At 29.3% G+C, this 18,706-nt stretch overlaps 2 protein-coding genes across 2 annotated transcripts; both read right to left on the reverse strand.

The window, feature by feature from the left end:
* Positions 1-10,233: 10,233 nt before the first annotated feature.
* Positions 10,234-11,654, reverse strand: LOC124931537 (cytochrome P450 78A5-like). Its single transcript, XM_047472027.1, has 2 exons — positions 11,256-11,654; positions 10,234-10,833 (listed from the first exon to the last, which is right to left on the reverse strand). The coding sequence occupies exons 1-2, from the start codon at positions 11,643-11,645 to the stop codon at positions 10,234-10,236; spliced, it is 990 nt and encodes a 329-aa protein (XP_047327983.1). The 5' UTR covers positions 11,646-11,654.
* A 23-nt stretch (positions 11,655-11,677) lies between these two features.
* Positions 11,678-12,299, reverse strand: LOC124931546 (cytochrome P450 78A5-like). Its single transcript, XM_047472038.1, has 2 exons — positions 11,742-12,299; positions 11,678-11,683 (listed from the first exon to the last, which is right to left on the reverse strand). Exons 1-2 carry the CDS (start codon positions 12,282-12,284, stop codon positions 11,678-11,680), a joined length of 549 nt encoding a protein of 182 aa, XP_047327994.1. The 5' UTR covers positions 12,285-12,299.
* Positions 12,300-18,706: the final 6,407 nt, after the last annotated feature.

Genomic DNA, 18,706 nt, shown 5'->3' on the forward strand with positions numbered 1-18,706 from the left:
GATGGGTCTGTTTTCGAACTAGGGGTCATGCCAGAACAAAGTGTTATTACCGTTTCTAATTTGAATGTTGATCATCTTGCCCACTCTGTCTCTAAGCTTCAGAATTTTTTTAAGGGACCACGCCATATCCATTTTGATCTTGCATGTTCAGATGTTGATGTCTTTTCTGATGAACCTCGAGTGTACCCATCTGACCCAAAATGAATCCTGTTTCTTTTTCAACGCCCAAAAGTGCCTGTAGATGAGAGTTTTGTTCCAGGAGACACTATCCTTGATGCCGATTCCGCCTTCGTTTTTTGGCTTGCATGTGTCCGTCCATTTGATCTTTTTCCCACCACGCCCTTGACTCCTTATGTCTTCCTCAATTTATTTATTTTTTAAGTGGAATCAAATTCTTAATATTTGATATATTACATTATTATTATTATATTATTATTATTATTATTGTCACTTAAATTTGGTAATAAATAAAAACAAATTATATTTTATATAAAATAAAATATTAAGATTTAATATTAAATTTTTGTTAAGAAATAATATTTAAATATTATTCATCATATTAATTTAGTTATTTTTAAAGTAACGTGTCTTCAAAATATTAAATAAAAATGAAATATTTATTAGTCTAATTAATTTATTATCTTAAGTTATTTGAGAGAGAAATTATGTCTATAATTAATTTTGTTTTCTTTTTTTTTCTCGTTGAATAGATCATATATCGATTTGATTGGTTAGTTAATAGCTCAAGAACTTTAATACAAACCAAGTAACATATTAATGCATTACAATAAAGGTGGCATTTTCGGTCTATTTTAGGTTGGCGGGTTCGGTTGACAAATTAATATGTTGAGTGATACTGACACCGAGAAATTAGAGAGATATAAAGTAACACAAGAAGTCACTCGACACTCATCACTCTAGGAATCCACCAAAAGAGTTTAGAGAAATATATTCTTCAAAATCCTAAAAGGACCATCATCTCTAGGCTGTAATTTTCCATGCCGACCTCGAGGAAAACGCTCATTTCTTAAGTGAATCCAGACCAAGTCTCCTTCATCGAAAACATAACGTTTTTTATGCTTGTTCGTCACCCTTTGATATTTCTCATTGTGCTTGATAATTTCTTGACGAACCTTCGCATGCAATTGCTTAATATCCTTAGCATAATCTTCTCCATCCTTGCTTATATGATGAGTAATAGGTATTGGAGCTAGATCTATGGGAGTATTGAGATTATTACCATAAACAACCTCGAACGGATGGTGAGAAGAACTAAATTGAAGTTTAGTTCCAAGTTTCTTCTAAAGCGTTCTCCAGAAATGACTCATAAATTTTGAATCCCGATCAGATGTTATTGTCTTTGGAATGCCACGAAGCCTCACAATCTCTTTAAAATAAAGAACAACCACGTGAGTGGCATCCATTGTTTTGATGCAAGGAATAAAGTGCACCATTTTTGAAAACCAATCAACGACCACCATAATCGAATCTTTGTTCCTTTGAGTGCGTGGCAGCCCAACAACAATGTCCATACTCACATTTTCTCATGGACATAATGGTACCGGTAAAGGAGTGTACAATCCCGTATTTTGCCCATGACTTTTAGCAATATGACACACTCTACACCTCTCCACGTACTTCTTGATATCTCGATCCATACGTGGCCAATAAAAATTTTCTTGTACGAATGTAAGAGTCCTTTCTCTTTCAAAGTGTCCCGCAAGACCTTCGTTATGTGCTTCGTCGATAATTTTTAATCGTAATGAACAATATGGAATACATAATAATGTACCTTTAAAGAGATAATCATCATCAATCAAGAAAAACTTGAATGGAGCTTTTGAAGATTCCTCCCAAATTATGCCGAAGTACAAATCATCTTTGTAGAGATCTTTTATCACCTCAAATGCAAGCATTTGTAATCGCAACGTAGACAACAAAGAATGTCTTCGACTAAGAGCATCTACCACTCGATTTAGCATGCCATACTTGTGCTTGATCACAAAATTGAATGCTTGCAGAAACTCGACCCATTTTCCATGTCGTGGGTTCAACTTTTGTTGTGAGTTCAAGTACTTCAAAGTTTCATGATTCTAGAAAGAACAAACTCCTTGTGTAGTAGATAATGTTGCCAATGATCCAAGGTATGAACAAGGGCAAATAACTCATTGTCGTATGTAGAATAATTACGTCGAGAGTTATTCATCATTTCACTAAAGAAAGCAATGGGTCTGCCTTCTTGCTAAGAACTCCTCTGATTCCCACGTTAGAAGCATCATAATCTACTTCGAATACCCTTTCAAAATCTGGAAGTTGCAAAATTGGAGCTTCCGTGATTTTTTTCTTGAGAAGTTCAAAGCTTTTTAATGCTTCCTCTGTCCACTTGAAACTACCACCTTTCAAACATTCAGTTATAGGAGCAATGACAGTGCTAGATTTTTTGATAAACCTACGATAAAATGAAGCCAAGCCATGAAAACTACGAATACCATGAATAGTCTTAGGAATTGGCCAACTTAAGATAACTTTAATCTTGTCCCGATCCATCTTAATACCGCCAGAAGAAATATTCTAGCCCCAAAAGATGAGGCTGTCAGTGAAGAAGTGACATTTCTTCAAATTGGCATATAACTTCTGTTCTCTTAGCACCCTGAAAACTTGTCGAAGATGATTTAAATGCTTTTCTAGACTGAAGCTGTACACAAGAATATCGTCAAAATAGACAACAACAAATTTCCCAATAAATGGTTTAAACATGTGATTCATAAGTCGCATAAATGTAGAGGGTGCATTAGAAAGTCCAAATGGCATAACCAACCACTCGTAAAGACCATCTCTTGTCTTAAAAGCGGTTCTCCACTCATCTCCAGGCCGCATTCGAATTTGATGATAGCCACTCCATAAATCAATCTTAGAACCAATTTTGAGGCCATGGAGATGATCAAAGAGATCATCGAGGCGAGAAATAGGAAATCAGTATTTGATCGTGATTTTATTCACCGCCCTACTATCAACACACATACGCCACAAACCATCTTTTTTTGGCACAAGAAGTGCTGGCACGACACAAGGACTCTTACTTTCTTGTATAAGACCTCTTGCCATCAAGTATTCAATTTATTGCTGCAACTCTTCATATTACTTACGATTAATTCTATAAGAAGCTTTATTTGGGATCGCCGCACCATGATTAAATCAACACAATGTTGAATGTTTCGCATGGGAGGAAGGCTCGTAGGAATCTCTTTAGGTACGGCATCAACAAATTCTTATAAAAGAGGACACACTTGTAGAGGAATGATATTATCTTCCTTATTTTCTTCCAAAACCACCAATGCAAACGCCCCCAAGGATTCATTCATTACATCCTCAAATTGTGATTTGGCGAGCAAATTATTTCCTTCTTCCTTTGATGGTTTAACAAGGTCCCAAAATTATTTTCTCGCCATCTTTTACAAATGTATAGGTGTTTTTGAATCCATCATGTTGCGTTTTCCTATCAAATTGCCAAGGTCTTTCAAGAAGAAAATGAAAAACATCCATAGGGATAATATCACACCAAACTTCATCTTTGTACTTGTATCTAATAGAAAATTGAACGAGACATCGATTATTTATCTTTACTTCATTACCTTTCCAAAGCCATGACAGTTTGTAAGGTCGAGGATGGTTTTCGGTTTTTAATTGCAGCTTCTCCACCATAGCTGTAGTCACAACATTTTCGCGGCTTCCTCCATCGAAAATGATGTCACACACCTTGTCATTTGACGTGCATCTAATGTGAAAAACATTATTACGAAGCCATGAATCATCTGAAACATAAGTGGTGTTGAGAATATGCCGTATTACTAAAGTTTCCCCATGATCTTTATAAGTGATATCTACCTCCTCGTTACATTCATCGTAAATTGGTGTTGTCTCCTCATTCTCTTCTTCATACTCTTCCTCAACCAAAGTAATGATTCTCCAGTTTGGACAATCGGCGGCAAAATGTTCGAACCCTTTGCACTTGAAACAAGTTTTTTGATTAGTCGGACCACTTGATTTTTCAAAACTAGCACCACCATCCTTACTTGTAAAAGATTTATGTTTTACGTCTTTCACAACTGGACTATTCTTGGAAGTAGAAGCACTTTCTCTGTTATAGGCACCACCACCAGATGAGAAACGTCCCCCAAAATGACTCGATTTTTTTTGTTATATTCAACTTTGAGAGACAACTGACATACATCATTATATGTCAAATATTGTTGCAATTGGACCACATTTCCAATTTCATATCGTAGCTCTCCAAGAAAATGAGCAATAGTTTGTTCTTTCGGCTCAAAAACATCGAATTGCATCATAAGATTTTCAAATTCAGCCACGTAGTCTTCCATAGATAGATCCTTCTTCCTGAAGTTGTGATATTTGAGAAAAGCATCTTGGCGATAATTATTTGGCAAAAATTTCCTCATTAACTCCTTCTTAATTTTGTCACATGTTCTGATCTTTTGTTTGCCATCACGCACATGTTGCTTCTTAAAGTGTTCCCACCAAATAGACATATATATTTTAAATTTGATAACCACTAGCTTCACCTTGTTATCTTCTTGAACATCTTTGAACTCAAAAACTCTCTCAATGGTATTGAGCCAGTCAATGAATTCGTTAGGATTATTTCTTCCTTCAAAATCTGGAATATCAACTTTAAAATCCAAAAACTTGTGACAGACATTGTTTCTTTGGATCCGTTGACCACAAGATACACAGTCACTTGCGTCATTATCGTCATGAAATGGATTGAAATCCTCATCATTATTTCTAGAACCCTCATCTGAATCATGACCATCAACATCATGTTCATGATACTCGCCACGCGCAAGGCGTTGCTCGAGTTGCAGCACTTGTCTCCTTAAATCTTCTAACTCAATATCACAAAGGTATCTTTGATGAGGTTTAGGATCATCATCGTTTGATCCTCTTCTTCTCCGACCAACCATTGTAGACCAAATCTGAGACAACTTAGTGATCTTCTTCCTCCTCTCATTCATCGTTGTTTGTGTTATTCATAATAAAAAAGGATAATAAATTTAATAAGAAGTCATTCATTTAACTTTGTTCTCATCAACACCGACCTCTTACTCTCATTATTCGATTAACCAAAAATATCATTTATAACTAATAGACCTCTCGTATTACTAATCTTGTGTCCTCACTATTGCACTCAATATTTCAACAATACCAACATCTTTTACCATCACTTTTGACAAACCAATCGTATCACTAACTTCTTTACCCTCACCTTTTCGATAAACCAACAAATTCATTCATATATTTAACCATCGATATTTTTTGTTCTCCAATGAACATCTCATACTAATCTTGTAACCTCACTTTGAGTATTTTGTATCTCAACCATCTCATATCATTATCACGACCTCTTTATCATCACTTCTGTAAACCAACCACTAATCCAATCGACCTCTAATCTTGTGACCTCACTTTCACACTTCGGTCAGTCACCCATCTCAGTCACTCATTTAACCACCAATATTCTTTTTCCCATTGGACAACACTTATTTCTAATATTATGACCTCACACACTTTCACACGTCTTTTATCTTTTGTCAAACGAACCATCAAAATCCCAATTGACATATCAATCTCGTGACCTCACACTTTCAGACGCCTCTTATTTCTCGAAAAATTAACCACCAATCTCAATCGATCTCTAGTATTGTGACCTTACACTTCGGTCAATCAACATCTTATTCACATATATTTTGAACCACCAATCACAATCGAGCTCTAATATTATGATCTTTCTATCATTTTTACCGATTTCTTATCTCTCAACAAACCAACCAACAATCTCAATCTTACTGGCCTTTTATCACTTGGAAAACAAACCACTAATCTCATTGACATCGCTTCTCATGACCTTATACTTTTACATGCTTTTAATTCCTCTACAAACCAACTACCAATCATAATTAACCTCTAATCTCGTGACCTTACAATTCTTTGTTATCAACTTCTTATCCCTCGGCAAACCAACTACCAATTTCAATTGACCTCTAATCTCATGACATAATTATTTTCACGCGCTTCTTATCTCTCACCAAATCAACCACTAATCTCAATGAACCTCTTCATATTATGACGTCACAATTTCATACGACTCTTGTCTCTCGACAAACCAACCATCAATCCCAATCACACATTCACGCACATCTCTTATCTCTCAGTAAACCAACCACCAATCTGAGTCGACCTCTTACCCCTTAACAATCTAACCATCAATTACAATGTCACTGGCCTCTTATTCATTGGTAAACCAATTATCAATCTTAATCGACTTCTCATCTCGTAATCTCACACTTTCACTCGTACAATCTCAATATTGCTTTGTTAGAAATATAGATTATCTAATGTAAATTAATTATAGTCTTACCTTATAATTACTTAAATAAAGTAATATTTGTGATCCCTCCCAAAAACTTCAATAAACTTCAAGAAAGAAATGTATAGTGTATATCTATGTTAATTAGATTTAGAAACTATTTCTTTTTTTACACTAAAAATGTTATTATCTATCTATCATATAAATAAGCATAAAATATTTAAAAAGAGAATATCTAAAAATTATAACTCTTCCCTAAATTAACCTTTTCATTATATATAATATTTTATTTCATGAATATAAATATATTCTATAAAATCTTAACTACATAATTAACGTATTTAATTATATATTATTTATTTTATAAATAAATAAAAGATTTGTAATTCTTAGTTCTATAATTAAATTTGTTTAATTATATATAATTTGAATTCATAAATAAATAATATTATTTGATATTAATAATTTATAGTATATTAATAATTAATTATCATATCATTTTATTTAATATAACAATTATTGTAGGCCTCACATATAACCAAATTATAATACAATATATTTAATTCTATTAATCGTAGTTGACTTATAGAAAATTACTACGACTTCTACAATAATTGGATTAAATTATGTTCATAATTTTCTAATTTAAATTTAGTCATTACACATTAAATTAATAGATGCAAATCATTCATATCCCACTCGAAATCCAAGAGCAAGGTAATGTACTTATGGACCTCGATCTAAGAGTTCGAAAGAGAAAAAACTTTTTAAAAAGGTTGATTTTAAGCGTTACACAAATGAAATACAAGAATATAGTTATAAAGAGGACATGTTTAGTCTTCTTCCTCATCTAAATTATCTTTTTCTTCATCTGGATTTAGCGTGTCAATAAAACTATTTATAAGTTAAAATGTCAAAAGTATTGTAATTCGAATTAATATATATAAATATTAAACAATTTAATATAATAATATTACCTAAATTAGAATGTAGATGCATTAAAGAAGATGGAATGACTAGTATTTTGCGATCATGACTGTCATTTTTTCTTCCATTACGATATTACTAACATCAAGGGATAATTAACAACTAAGCACTAGGTTTATTTATTTATTTTATCATTTGATTTGAAGATTGAGGGCTCTATATAAAATATGAGTGTTTTGGGTGGAAAGACTTGAACATTAATAGTAATGTAAATCAAAAATAGAGAAACAGAAGCAAAGATATATATATTTTTAGAAAACAAGAATAAAAATATTTAAAAAAATTAATATTATGTTTCGACTTCGCATTAAGGTTTCGTTAGAATTATTATTAAAGTAGATTTTGTTAAATAAATCTTATTGAATGAGAATTTTGTCCACATATAAATTCTTTATCACTAAATTTACGTTAAGATATAATTTTGTTAATTAATTTAATTGAGTAAGAATTTAGGTCAAATGCAAGTAATTATCTTTAGAATTATTATTAAAACATGATTTTGTTATATAAATTAATGTGGTTTAATTCAACTTTAATCATAGTGCATGTTTTTGTATATAAATTTATTATTAAACATGGTTTATATTGATTATCATGATATTGTATTTTTAGGGTCTTAATTAATGTAATAAAGATTACTGTTTTTATTCAATTTGTGAATATATTTGATATTAAATATGATATTTTCGAACTAAAGATTAAAATTATAAAATAGGAAAGAAAGATTATTTATGATTATGGGATTGATGAACTAACATTGAAGGTGATACTTTTTTATGAACCGTGGGAGCAATCTAATCATCTATTTGTTAGGTTCATAAACACAAAAATATATTTTTATAATATTTAATAATTATGTGTTAAATAAATAAAAAGAAAGATATATGTGAAACTCAATTAGATAAGAGGCGTACATGATCATATCATGTGCATAAAGATATTAAGACTTAACTTTAAGTTGTTAAAATTATTTTATGTCTCACCATACAATGAACTTTTTAAATAAATTATACCATTCCTTTATAATATTTTACAAAAAAATTAAAAATAAATAGTCAATTAATTAATTGATTAATCAAGTTCGTTCAATAAATAAATAAAACAAAAATAGGGAGGTTGATTATGTAGGAGGGTGAACAAACTTATTTGAATACTCATTAAATAAAATTAATGAATAAAATAAACTATATGAAAATTGAAAAATTAAATTCTTTATCGACTAAATATAAGAAAATCTAAGTGTTTTTTTTTTTTTTTATCAATACAAGAGAAACATAAAGAGAGATACATAAAGTTTAAGAATTAGTTCAATATTAAATGTAACAAACTTCGCATTAATTTGTCAAATTAATGTAGTTTAATAAAAATTTAATCTTAATGCATTTTTTGTCAATAAATTTATTATTAAACATTATTTTTATTGGTAATCATGATATGTTTTTAGAGTCTTAATTAATGTAATACACATTCGTATTTTTATTTAATTTGTGAATATATTTAATATTAAATGCGATATTTCCGAACTAAAGATTAAAATTATAAAGTATAAAAAAATAATATTTATGATTTTGGGATTGATGAACATTGATTATGCCTAAGAAGAGAGGAACCATTTTTATCTTCATAAATAGTATTTAAGGTAATATTTTTTTTAGTAACCGTATGAGCAATCTAATCATCTATTTGTTATTTTCATAATAAAAACTAATTTTTTTTTTTTAGTATTTATGATATTATCGGAAAAGTATAATAATACGAAAAAAAATATTTCTAAAATTATTTGTAAGACACTATCTCACACTTTAATTATTAAGTTTTCATCATATATATACAACCATAAGGGTCCGTATGTATTCATATCTTGTGCATAAAGAATATTGGGATTCAATATGAAAGTTTGATAATCAAGTAATCAAAATATTTTATGTAACGATGTATAATGAACCATTTGATTAACCATACAATTTCTTCAAAATATTTTATAACACATAAAAATAAATGATCGTTTAATTAATTTATTAATTATGTGTGTGATATTGAGGCTTAGCTTTGAAAGTTTGATAATTAAGTTGTCATAATTATTTTATGTTTCCCATTACAATGAACTTTTTAAATTAATCATATTATATTGTTCCTTCAAAATATTTTATAACGAAAATTAAAATAAATAATTGATTAATTAATCATTTGTTTTAAATATAAAAAAAATAGAGAGATTGATTACATACGATGGTGAATAAATTTATTTGATTACCTATGAAATAAAATTAAGGAATAAAATAAAATATATGAAAATTGCCAAATGAAATTCTTTATCCACAAAATATAAAATAATATTCTAAGTGTTTTTTCTATCCATACCAAAGAAATATAAAGAAAAAGAAAAATAACATAAAATTTAAGATTTAGTTCACAATCTAATATTTATTTGATTAGGACGTGAAGATAGGTAAAGAGCATTTTGGTTTAAAATAATAATTTTATTTTGTATTTGAAAAGACATTATTTCAAGTTTTTATAATAACTTCTACATTTTTATTTTTATTTAGTTTTATGGATTATGATTTATAATTTATCTCAAAAAGTTAAAGTTATCGGGATTTTATAAAACAAAACACACAAACTTGAAAACATAGAAAACACAAGCTTAAAAACATGCATTAAACAAACACAACAACATAACATAATTTTTAAAAAACATAGAAAACACAAGCTTACAAAACAAGCATCAAACAAACACAACAACATAAAATTAGTTTTTGAAAAACATAAAAAACACAAACTTAGAAAACATGCATCAAACAAACACAACAGCATAACATAGTTTAGGAGGCCTCTTCAGATGGAGCCATCAAGCATGCTCAAAAGACCCTTGCAACAACTTTACACACTAAGGGATTCTTCATTTCCATTGACATCTTGAGAACCTCAGTCAAATCCACATCATCCTTAGAGGTCCACTCAAAGTTCCGAAGAAGCACAGCCAACCAAATATGAACTGTAGCTAGACCCATAGTTTTCCCGGGACATACCCTCCTTCCTGAACCAAAAGGGGCGAGCCTCATGTCAGACCCCATGACAGACACATCCTGTTCAATGAATCTCTCTGGCCTGAACTCTTCTGGCTCCGACCAAATTCCTTTGTCATGTGCTATGGCCCACATATTCACCATGGCCGTGGTCCCTGCAGGGACAAAGTACTGCCCAACATGTGTGTCGTGGATTGCAAGACGAGCCCATGAAAGGAGGGGGCCTGGAGGGTGCATTCTTAGAGTCTCTTTTACGATGGCTTGGAGGTATGGCAGGTTTGGGATATCAGATTCCATTACCGCCCTTGAAGATCCAATAGTTGTTTCAATTTCTGCGAGAGCTTTGGCTTGAATGTCTGGATGAAGAACTAGTCTTGCTAGAATCCATTCTAATAGAATTGCAACAGTATCTGTTCCTCTAAAGATCATTTCCTGCATTCATTGATAAAGAGTATTTATATACATGTTTTCATCATCAATTATTATTATGTAAATCAAAAAACTTATATATAGAAGCAAAGAAATAAATATCTTTTAAAAAATGAGAATACAAATATTTTCAAGAAATTAATAATTTGTTAAAATGAGAAACAAAGTAGTCACAAGAAACTAAGGGCCAACATGACAAAAGTAACACATGAAATAAAATAAGTTTTTTGTTTAATAAAATTTAATATGCACTAAAGGAGGTTTAACATGTACATTCATTTACGAAAATGTTCTAAATATTTTTTTTTCTACATATTTTTCATATCTTGTAGATAATAAGGTTGGCTAGTGAAGTCAAGAAAGAGGATTCTAAGTAAGGAAATACAAATTAGAAAATTTTGAAAAGATATAAGAAAAAACATTACCCATAAAACAGCGACCATATCAGATCGGGTGATCTTGTTCTCTCTCTCAAGATCAAGAAGAACATCAACAAAGTATCCATGATTATTGTCCTGATCAGTAACCATGCTGTGATCGTCTATGATCTTTCTAACAAACCCATCCACTTTAGAAACTAGTTTCCTACTTCTCCTTCTCACACCTTGAACATCAAGCCAACCTAGAATCGGGAAATGATCGCTCAAATTGAATGTCCCTAATAACTTGTATCCTTCACTAACAAATCCCTCTAATTCCAAACCGTCCCCATTTTCACCAAAATCATAATACTTTCCAAAAACAGTCATCATCATGTTATTCAATGAACCATAGTGAAGAACTTGCTTGATCTCAACATCCCCTTTTAGCTCCATTTGTGTTTTTACCTGAGTAAAGAAACACTCGTTTATAACTAATTGTCTTTTATACTCATTATCATTTAAAAGTAAAAATAAAAAGAGTATTCTTACTTGTGTGATCATCTGATGACAGATGTTCTTACGGAATCCTTCAGCACAAGCTATTTTCTTCGGGCTAAACATGTAAGTAGCTGAAATCCTTCTTAGCTCTCTCCAGTATTCTGCAAAGGGAGCAAATCCCATTGCCCGATTAAACAAGAGCTCGTAAGCGGATTCCTTAATAGGACGATCAGCGAAGGCAGAACTACTGAGAATGTCCTTAGCCGAACCCGGATCACTTGAAATAACGAAACGGGTGAACCCAACCGAAAAGGCCATTAGTGGAACTGCCTTTAAGGTCTGAGAAAGGTTTGCAAGTTTTCTATGAGTCAAAGAACTCATGAAAGTGAAAATGAGTCCGATAAGGGGAAATCCAGATGGTCCGGGAATGGGGGCACCTGTTTTTGCTTTGGAAAGAGCCCATGCAAGACCACCCGGGACTAGCCAGAATCTGAAAACAGCTGTTAGGATAGAGAGAAAGAGGAAAAGTTGGATGCTGAGCAAGGTGGAGGAGGAGTCATCTGGTAGAACAAAGAGGCCTATTCCCGAAGACATTTTTTTTTGTTAAGAGAGAGATATGAAAGTAGGAAGTGGTGATGAAAGAAGGAATGGAGTGTTCGTATTTGTAGGGAGGGCAAGCAAAACATACAAAATAAATTTTATAATATTTAATCTATTTAAAATGAAATTAAACTAAACATTTTAATTATATATAGGTAATATTAAAAATAGAACTGACTCAAAAGTTGCATGATTAACTCAATCCCAAGAAAATGCAAACTTAGAAAACCCATATATTAATTTTGGAAGACCCACCAGTAAGAATTAACATGCTAAAACATTTCTTAACACAACAAATTAAGAATTTTTCGTTTCCTTTAAAATTTTAAGAGTCTAGTCAGCTCCACGTTGTTATTATTTGGACTCACTAAAAGCTCTGAAAAAAGCAGAGCCATGCAATGGATACAAATATTTTAATATTTTTTCTGAAAATGCAGAGCCATGCAAGGATGCACGTATTGAATTGAAAAGGCAGAGACATGCAAGGATGCACGTAGTTAATTTTCTTCATGCATGACAACATTTGTCATGTACTGTGGCCCACACATTTACCATGGGCGGATTCAGCTCTAGGTGGGTAGTGCAAATTCTACAAAAGATGGTTTGGAGGTTTTATTGATTGAAATCAATTTATAACATTTGAAGAGTCTATATTGATGTCAATTTACTGAACTATAGGCTTGAAAGGTTGGATGAAGTACTAGTTTTTGCTAGAATCAAATCAACAGAATATTAAGTCTATCAATTTTAAGATTTTCCATGTACTAATTAATCCAAGACCAATTTTATTATATATATATGATTGAAATATAAACACAAAGAGATAAACATGAAATTATGGGCATGTTTGAAAACGCCTAAAACTGCCTAGAGTTATAATGTAGTTAACGGACAAACTTTATAACATTTATTAATATATACATAATTAAAGTATATTACAGAATATTATTTCATTTAAATAAATACCCTATTAAGATATTTAAAATAAAAATAATTTTTAAATAAATTAAAAAAAAATGATTAAACATAACACTATAAGTAAGAAATTTAGTTTTTTCAACCAAGCCATATATTGATTTGTTTATTGTTATTGTAGTTTTTCTATTATTATAAGGCTTATCTTTATAACTCTAATGATAAATATTTAACACAATGTAAAATTATGTATACACTACATTAGTCTCTAGATCCACTCTTATGCGAAACTCAACTAATGGTGGACATAACAAAGATAGTTTCGGCTAATGAGAGCCCGAGCTTCTTGAGTTTTAGGATGAAGGCAAGTACAAATTGAGTGAGCATTTCATTGTGTGAACAATATTTATAATTGATGATAGGTAGTGAAGGCGTCTGGGTCTAGTCTTAATATCTTACAGATATATTATCTTTATATTATAACAGTTTTCATCGTTTTCATTATCCTCTTCGTCGTCAACATCTATGGTTTGTACACAGGGAGCTTCAATTATTGAGCCAACCTAGTGATCATCTTCCTCCTCTCATTCATCGTTGTTTGTGTTATTCATAATAAAAAAAGATAATAAATTTAATAAGAAGTCATTCATTTAACTTTGTTATCTTCAGCACCGGCCTCTTACTCTCATTATTCGGTTAACAAACAATATCATTTATAACTAATAGACCTCTCGTATTACTAATCTTGTGTCCTCACTATTGCACTCAATATTTCAACAATACTAACATCTTTTACCATCACTTTTGACAAACAATCGTATCACTTCTTTACCCTCACTTTTTTGATAAACCAACAAATTCATTCATATATTTAACCATCGATATTTTTTGTTCTCCAATGAACATCTCATACTAATCTTGTAACCTCACTTTGAGTATTTTGTATCTCAACCATATCATATCATTATCACGACCTCTTTATCATCACTTCTTCAAACCAACCACTAATCCAATCGACCTCTAATCTTGTGACCACACTTTCACACTCCGCTCAGTCACCCATCTTAGTCACTCATTTAACCACCAATATTATTTTTCCCATTGGACAACTCTTATTTCTAATATTATGACCTCACACACTTTCACACGTCTTTTATCTCTTGTCAAAACAACCATCAAAATCCCAATTGACATATCAATCTCGTGACCTCACACTTTCAGACGCCTCTTATTTTTCGAAAAATTAACCATCAATCTCAATCGATCTCTAGTATTGTGACCTTACACTTCGGTCAATCAACATCTTATTCACATATATTTTGAACCACCAATCACAATCGAGCTCTAATATTGTGATCTTTCTATCATTTTTACCGATTTCTTATCTCTCAACAAACCAACCAACAATCTCAATCTTACTGGTCTTTTATCACTTGGCAAACAAACCACTAATCTCATTGACATCTCTTCTCATGACCTCATACTTTTACATGCTTTTAATTCCTCTACAAACCAACTACCAATCACAATTAACCTCTAATCTCGTGACCTTACAATTCTATGTTATCAACTTCTTATCCTTTGGCAAACTAACTACCAATTTCAATTGACCTCTAATCTCATGACATAATTACTTCCACGCGCTTCTTATCTCTCACCAAATCAACCACTAATCTCAATGAACCTCTTCATATTATGACGTCACAATTTCATACGACTCTTATCTCTCGATAAATCAACCATCAATCCCAATCACACATTCACACACATCTCTTATCACTCAGCAAACCAACCACCAATCTGAGTCGACCTCTTACCCCTTAACAATCTAACCATCAATTACAATGTCACTGGCCTCTTCTTCATTGGTAAACCAATTATCAATCTTAATCGACCTCTCATCTCGTAATCTCACACTTTTCACTCGTACAATCTCAATATTGCTTTGTTAGAAAGATAGATTATCTAATGTAAATTAATTATAGTCTTACCTTATAATTACTTAAATAAAGTAATATTTGTGATCCCTTCCAAAAACTTCAAGAAACTTCATGTATAGTATATATCTATGTTAATTAGATTTAAAAACTATTTCTTTTTTTACACTAAAAATATCATTATCTATCTATCATATAAATAAGCATAAAATATTTAAAAAGAGAATATCTAAAAATTATAACTCTTCCCTAAATTAACCTTTTCTTTATAAATAATATTTTATTTCATGAATAAAAAATATATTCTATAAAATCTTAACTACATAATTAACATATTTAATTATATATTATTTATTTTATAAATAAATAAAAGATTTATAATTCTTAGTTCTATAATTAAATTTGTTTAATTATATACAATTTTAATTCATAAATAAATAATATTATTTGATATTAATAATTTATAGTTTATTAATAATTAAATATCATATCATTTTATTTAATATAACAATTATTGTGGGCCTCACATATAACCAAATTATAATACAATATATTTAATTCTATTAATCGTAGTTGACTTATAGAAAATTACTACGACTTCTACAATAATTGGATTAAATTATCTTCATAATTTTCTAATTTAAATTTAGTCATTACACATTAAATTAATAGATGCAAATCATTCATATCCCACTCGAAATCCAAGAGCAAGGTAATGTACTTATGGACCTCGATCTAAGAGTTTGAAAGAGAAAAAACTTTTTAAAAAGGTTGATTTTAAGCGTTACACAAATGAAATACAAGAATATAGTTATAAAGAATACATGTTTAGTCTTCTTCCTCATCTAAATTATCTTTTTCTTCATCTGGAATTAGCGTGTCAATAAAACTATTTATAAGTTAAAATGACAAAAGTATTGTAATTCCAATTAATATATATAAATATTAAACAATTTAACATAATAATATTACCTAAATTAGAATGTAGATGCATTAAAGAAGATGGAATGACTAGTATTTTGCGATCATGACTGTCATTTTTTCTTCCATTACGATATTACTAACATCAAGGGATAATTAACAACTAAGCACTAGGTTTATTTATTTATTTTATCATTTGATTTGAAGATTGAGTGCTCTATATAAAATATGAGTGTTTTGGGTGGAAAGACTTGAACATTAATAGTAATGTAAATCAAAAATAGAGAAACAGAGGCAAAGATATATATATTTTTAGAAAATAAAATAAAAATATTTTAAAAAATTAATATTATGTTTTGACTTCGCATTAAGGTTTCGTTAGAATTATTATTAAAGTAGATTTTGTTAAATAAATCTTATTGAATGAGAATTTTGTCCACATATAAATTCTTTATCACTAAATTTACGTTAAGATATAATTTTGTTAATTAATTTAATTGAGTAAGAATTTAGGTCAAATGCAAATAATTCTCTTTAGAATTATTATTAAAACATGATTTTGTTATATAAATTAATGTGGTTTAATTCAACTTTAATCATAGTGCATGTTTTTGTATATAAATTTATTATTAAACATGGTTTATATTGATTATCATGATATTGTATTTTAGGGGTCTTAATTAATGTAATACAGATTCCTGTTTTTATTCAATTTGTGAATATATTTGATATTAAATACGATATTTTCGAACTAAAGATTAAAATTATAAAATAGGAAAGAAAGATTATGGGATTAATGAACGTTGATTATGATAAAGAATGAGAAACCATCTTTATCTTCATCAACTAACATTGAAGGTGATATTTTCTTTATGAACCGTGGGAGCAATCTAATCATCTATTTGTTAGGTTCATAAACACAAAAATATATTTTTATAATATTTAATAATTATGTGTTAAATAAATAAAAAGAAAGATATATGTGAAACTCAATTAGATAAGAGACGTACATGATCATATCATGTGCATAAAGATATTATGGCTTAACTTTAAGTTGTTAAAATTATTTTATGTTTCACCATACAATGAACTTTTTAAATAAATTATACCATTCCTTTATAATATTTTACAACAAAATTAAAAATAAATAGTCAATTAATTAATTTATTAATCAAGTTCGTTCAATAAATAAATAAAACAAAAATAGGGAGGTTGATTATGTAGGATGGTGAACAAACTTATTTGAATACTCATTAAATAAAATTAATGAATAAAATAAAATATATGAAAATTGAAAAATTAAATTCTTTATCGACTAAATATAAGAAAATCTAAGTGTTTTTTTTATCAATACAAGAGAAACATAAAGAGAGATACATAAAGTTTAAGAATTAGTTCAATATTAAATGTAACAAACTTCGCATTAATTTGTCGTTAGATTTATGATTAAAATATGATTTTGTTAAATAAATCTTATTTAATGAGATATTTCTCACAGTTAAATTTTTTATCATTAAATTTATGTTAAGATATGTTTTTATTAATTAATTTTAATTGAATAAGGAATTTAGGTCAAATGCAAGTATTTGTGTTTGAATTATTATTAAAACATGATTTTGTCAAATAAATTAATGTAGTTTAATAAAAATTTAATCTTAATGCATTTTTTGTCAATAAATTTATTATTAAACATTATTTTTATTGGTAATCATGATATGTTTTTAGAGTCTTAATTAATGTAATACACATTCCTATTTTTATTTAATTTGTGAATATATTTAATATTAAATGCGATATTTCCGAACTAAAGATTAAAATTATAAAGTATAAAAAAATAATATTTATGATTGTGGGATTGATGAACATTGATTATGCTTAAGAAGAGATGAACCATTTTTATCTTCATAAATAGTATTTAAGGTAATATTTTTTTTTAGTAACCGTATTTGCAATCTAATCGTCTATCTGTTATGTTCATAATAAAAACTAAAATATTTTTTTTAGTATTTATGATATTATCGGAAAAGTATAATAATGCGAAAAAAAATATTTCTAAAATTATTTGTAAGACACTATCTCACACTTTAATTATAAAGTTTTCATCATATATATACAACCATAAGGGTCCGATGTATTCATATCTTGTGCATAAAGAATATTGGGATTCAATATGAAAGTTTGATAATCAAGTAATCAAAATATTTTATGTAACGATTTATAATGAACCATTTGATTAACCATACAATATCTTCAAAATATTTTATAACACATAAAAATAAATGATCGTTTAATTAATTTATTAATTATGTGTGTGATATTGAGGCTTAGCTTTGAAAGTTTGATAATTAAGTTGTCATAATTATTTTATGTTTCCCATTACAATGAACTTTTTAAATTAATCATATTATATTGTTCCTTCAAAATATTTTATAACGAAAATTAAAATAAATAATTGATTAATTAATCATTTGTGTTAAATAAAAAAAAAAACAAATAGGGAGATTGATTACATATGATGGTGAATAAATTTATTTGATTACCTATGAAATAAAATTAAGGAATAAAATAAAATATATGAAAATTGCCAAATGAAATTCTTTATCCACAAAATATAAAATAATATTCTAAGTGTTTTTTCTATCC

This window comes from Impatiens glandulifera, chromosome 1, assembly GCF_907164915.1.
Source record: "Impatiens glandulifera chromosome 1, dImpGla2.1, whole genome shotgun sequence".
NCBI classification, from domain to species: domain Eukaryota; kingdom Viridiplantae; phylum Streptophyta; class Magnoliopsida; order Ericales; family Balsaminaceae; genus Impatiens; species Impatiens glandulifera.

What these genes read in the sequence shown, in the direction of transcription:
- LOC124931537 (XM_047472027.1), bottom strand. Translation starts at nt 11,645, where the DNA reads ATGGAGCTAAAAGGGGATGTTGAGATCAAGCAAGTTCTTCACTATGGT. An exon ending in ATATGGTCGCTGTTTTATGG is followed by an intron (nt 10,834 to 11,255) that starts GTAATGTTTTTT and finishes CAATGAATGCAG; the next exon opens with GAAATGATCTTTAGAGGAAC.
- LOC124931546 (XM_047472038.1), bottom strand. Translation starts at nt 12,284, where the DNA reads ATGTCTTCGGGAATAGGCCTCTTTGTTCTACCAGATGACTCCTCCTCC.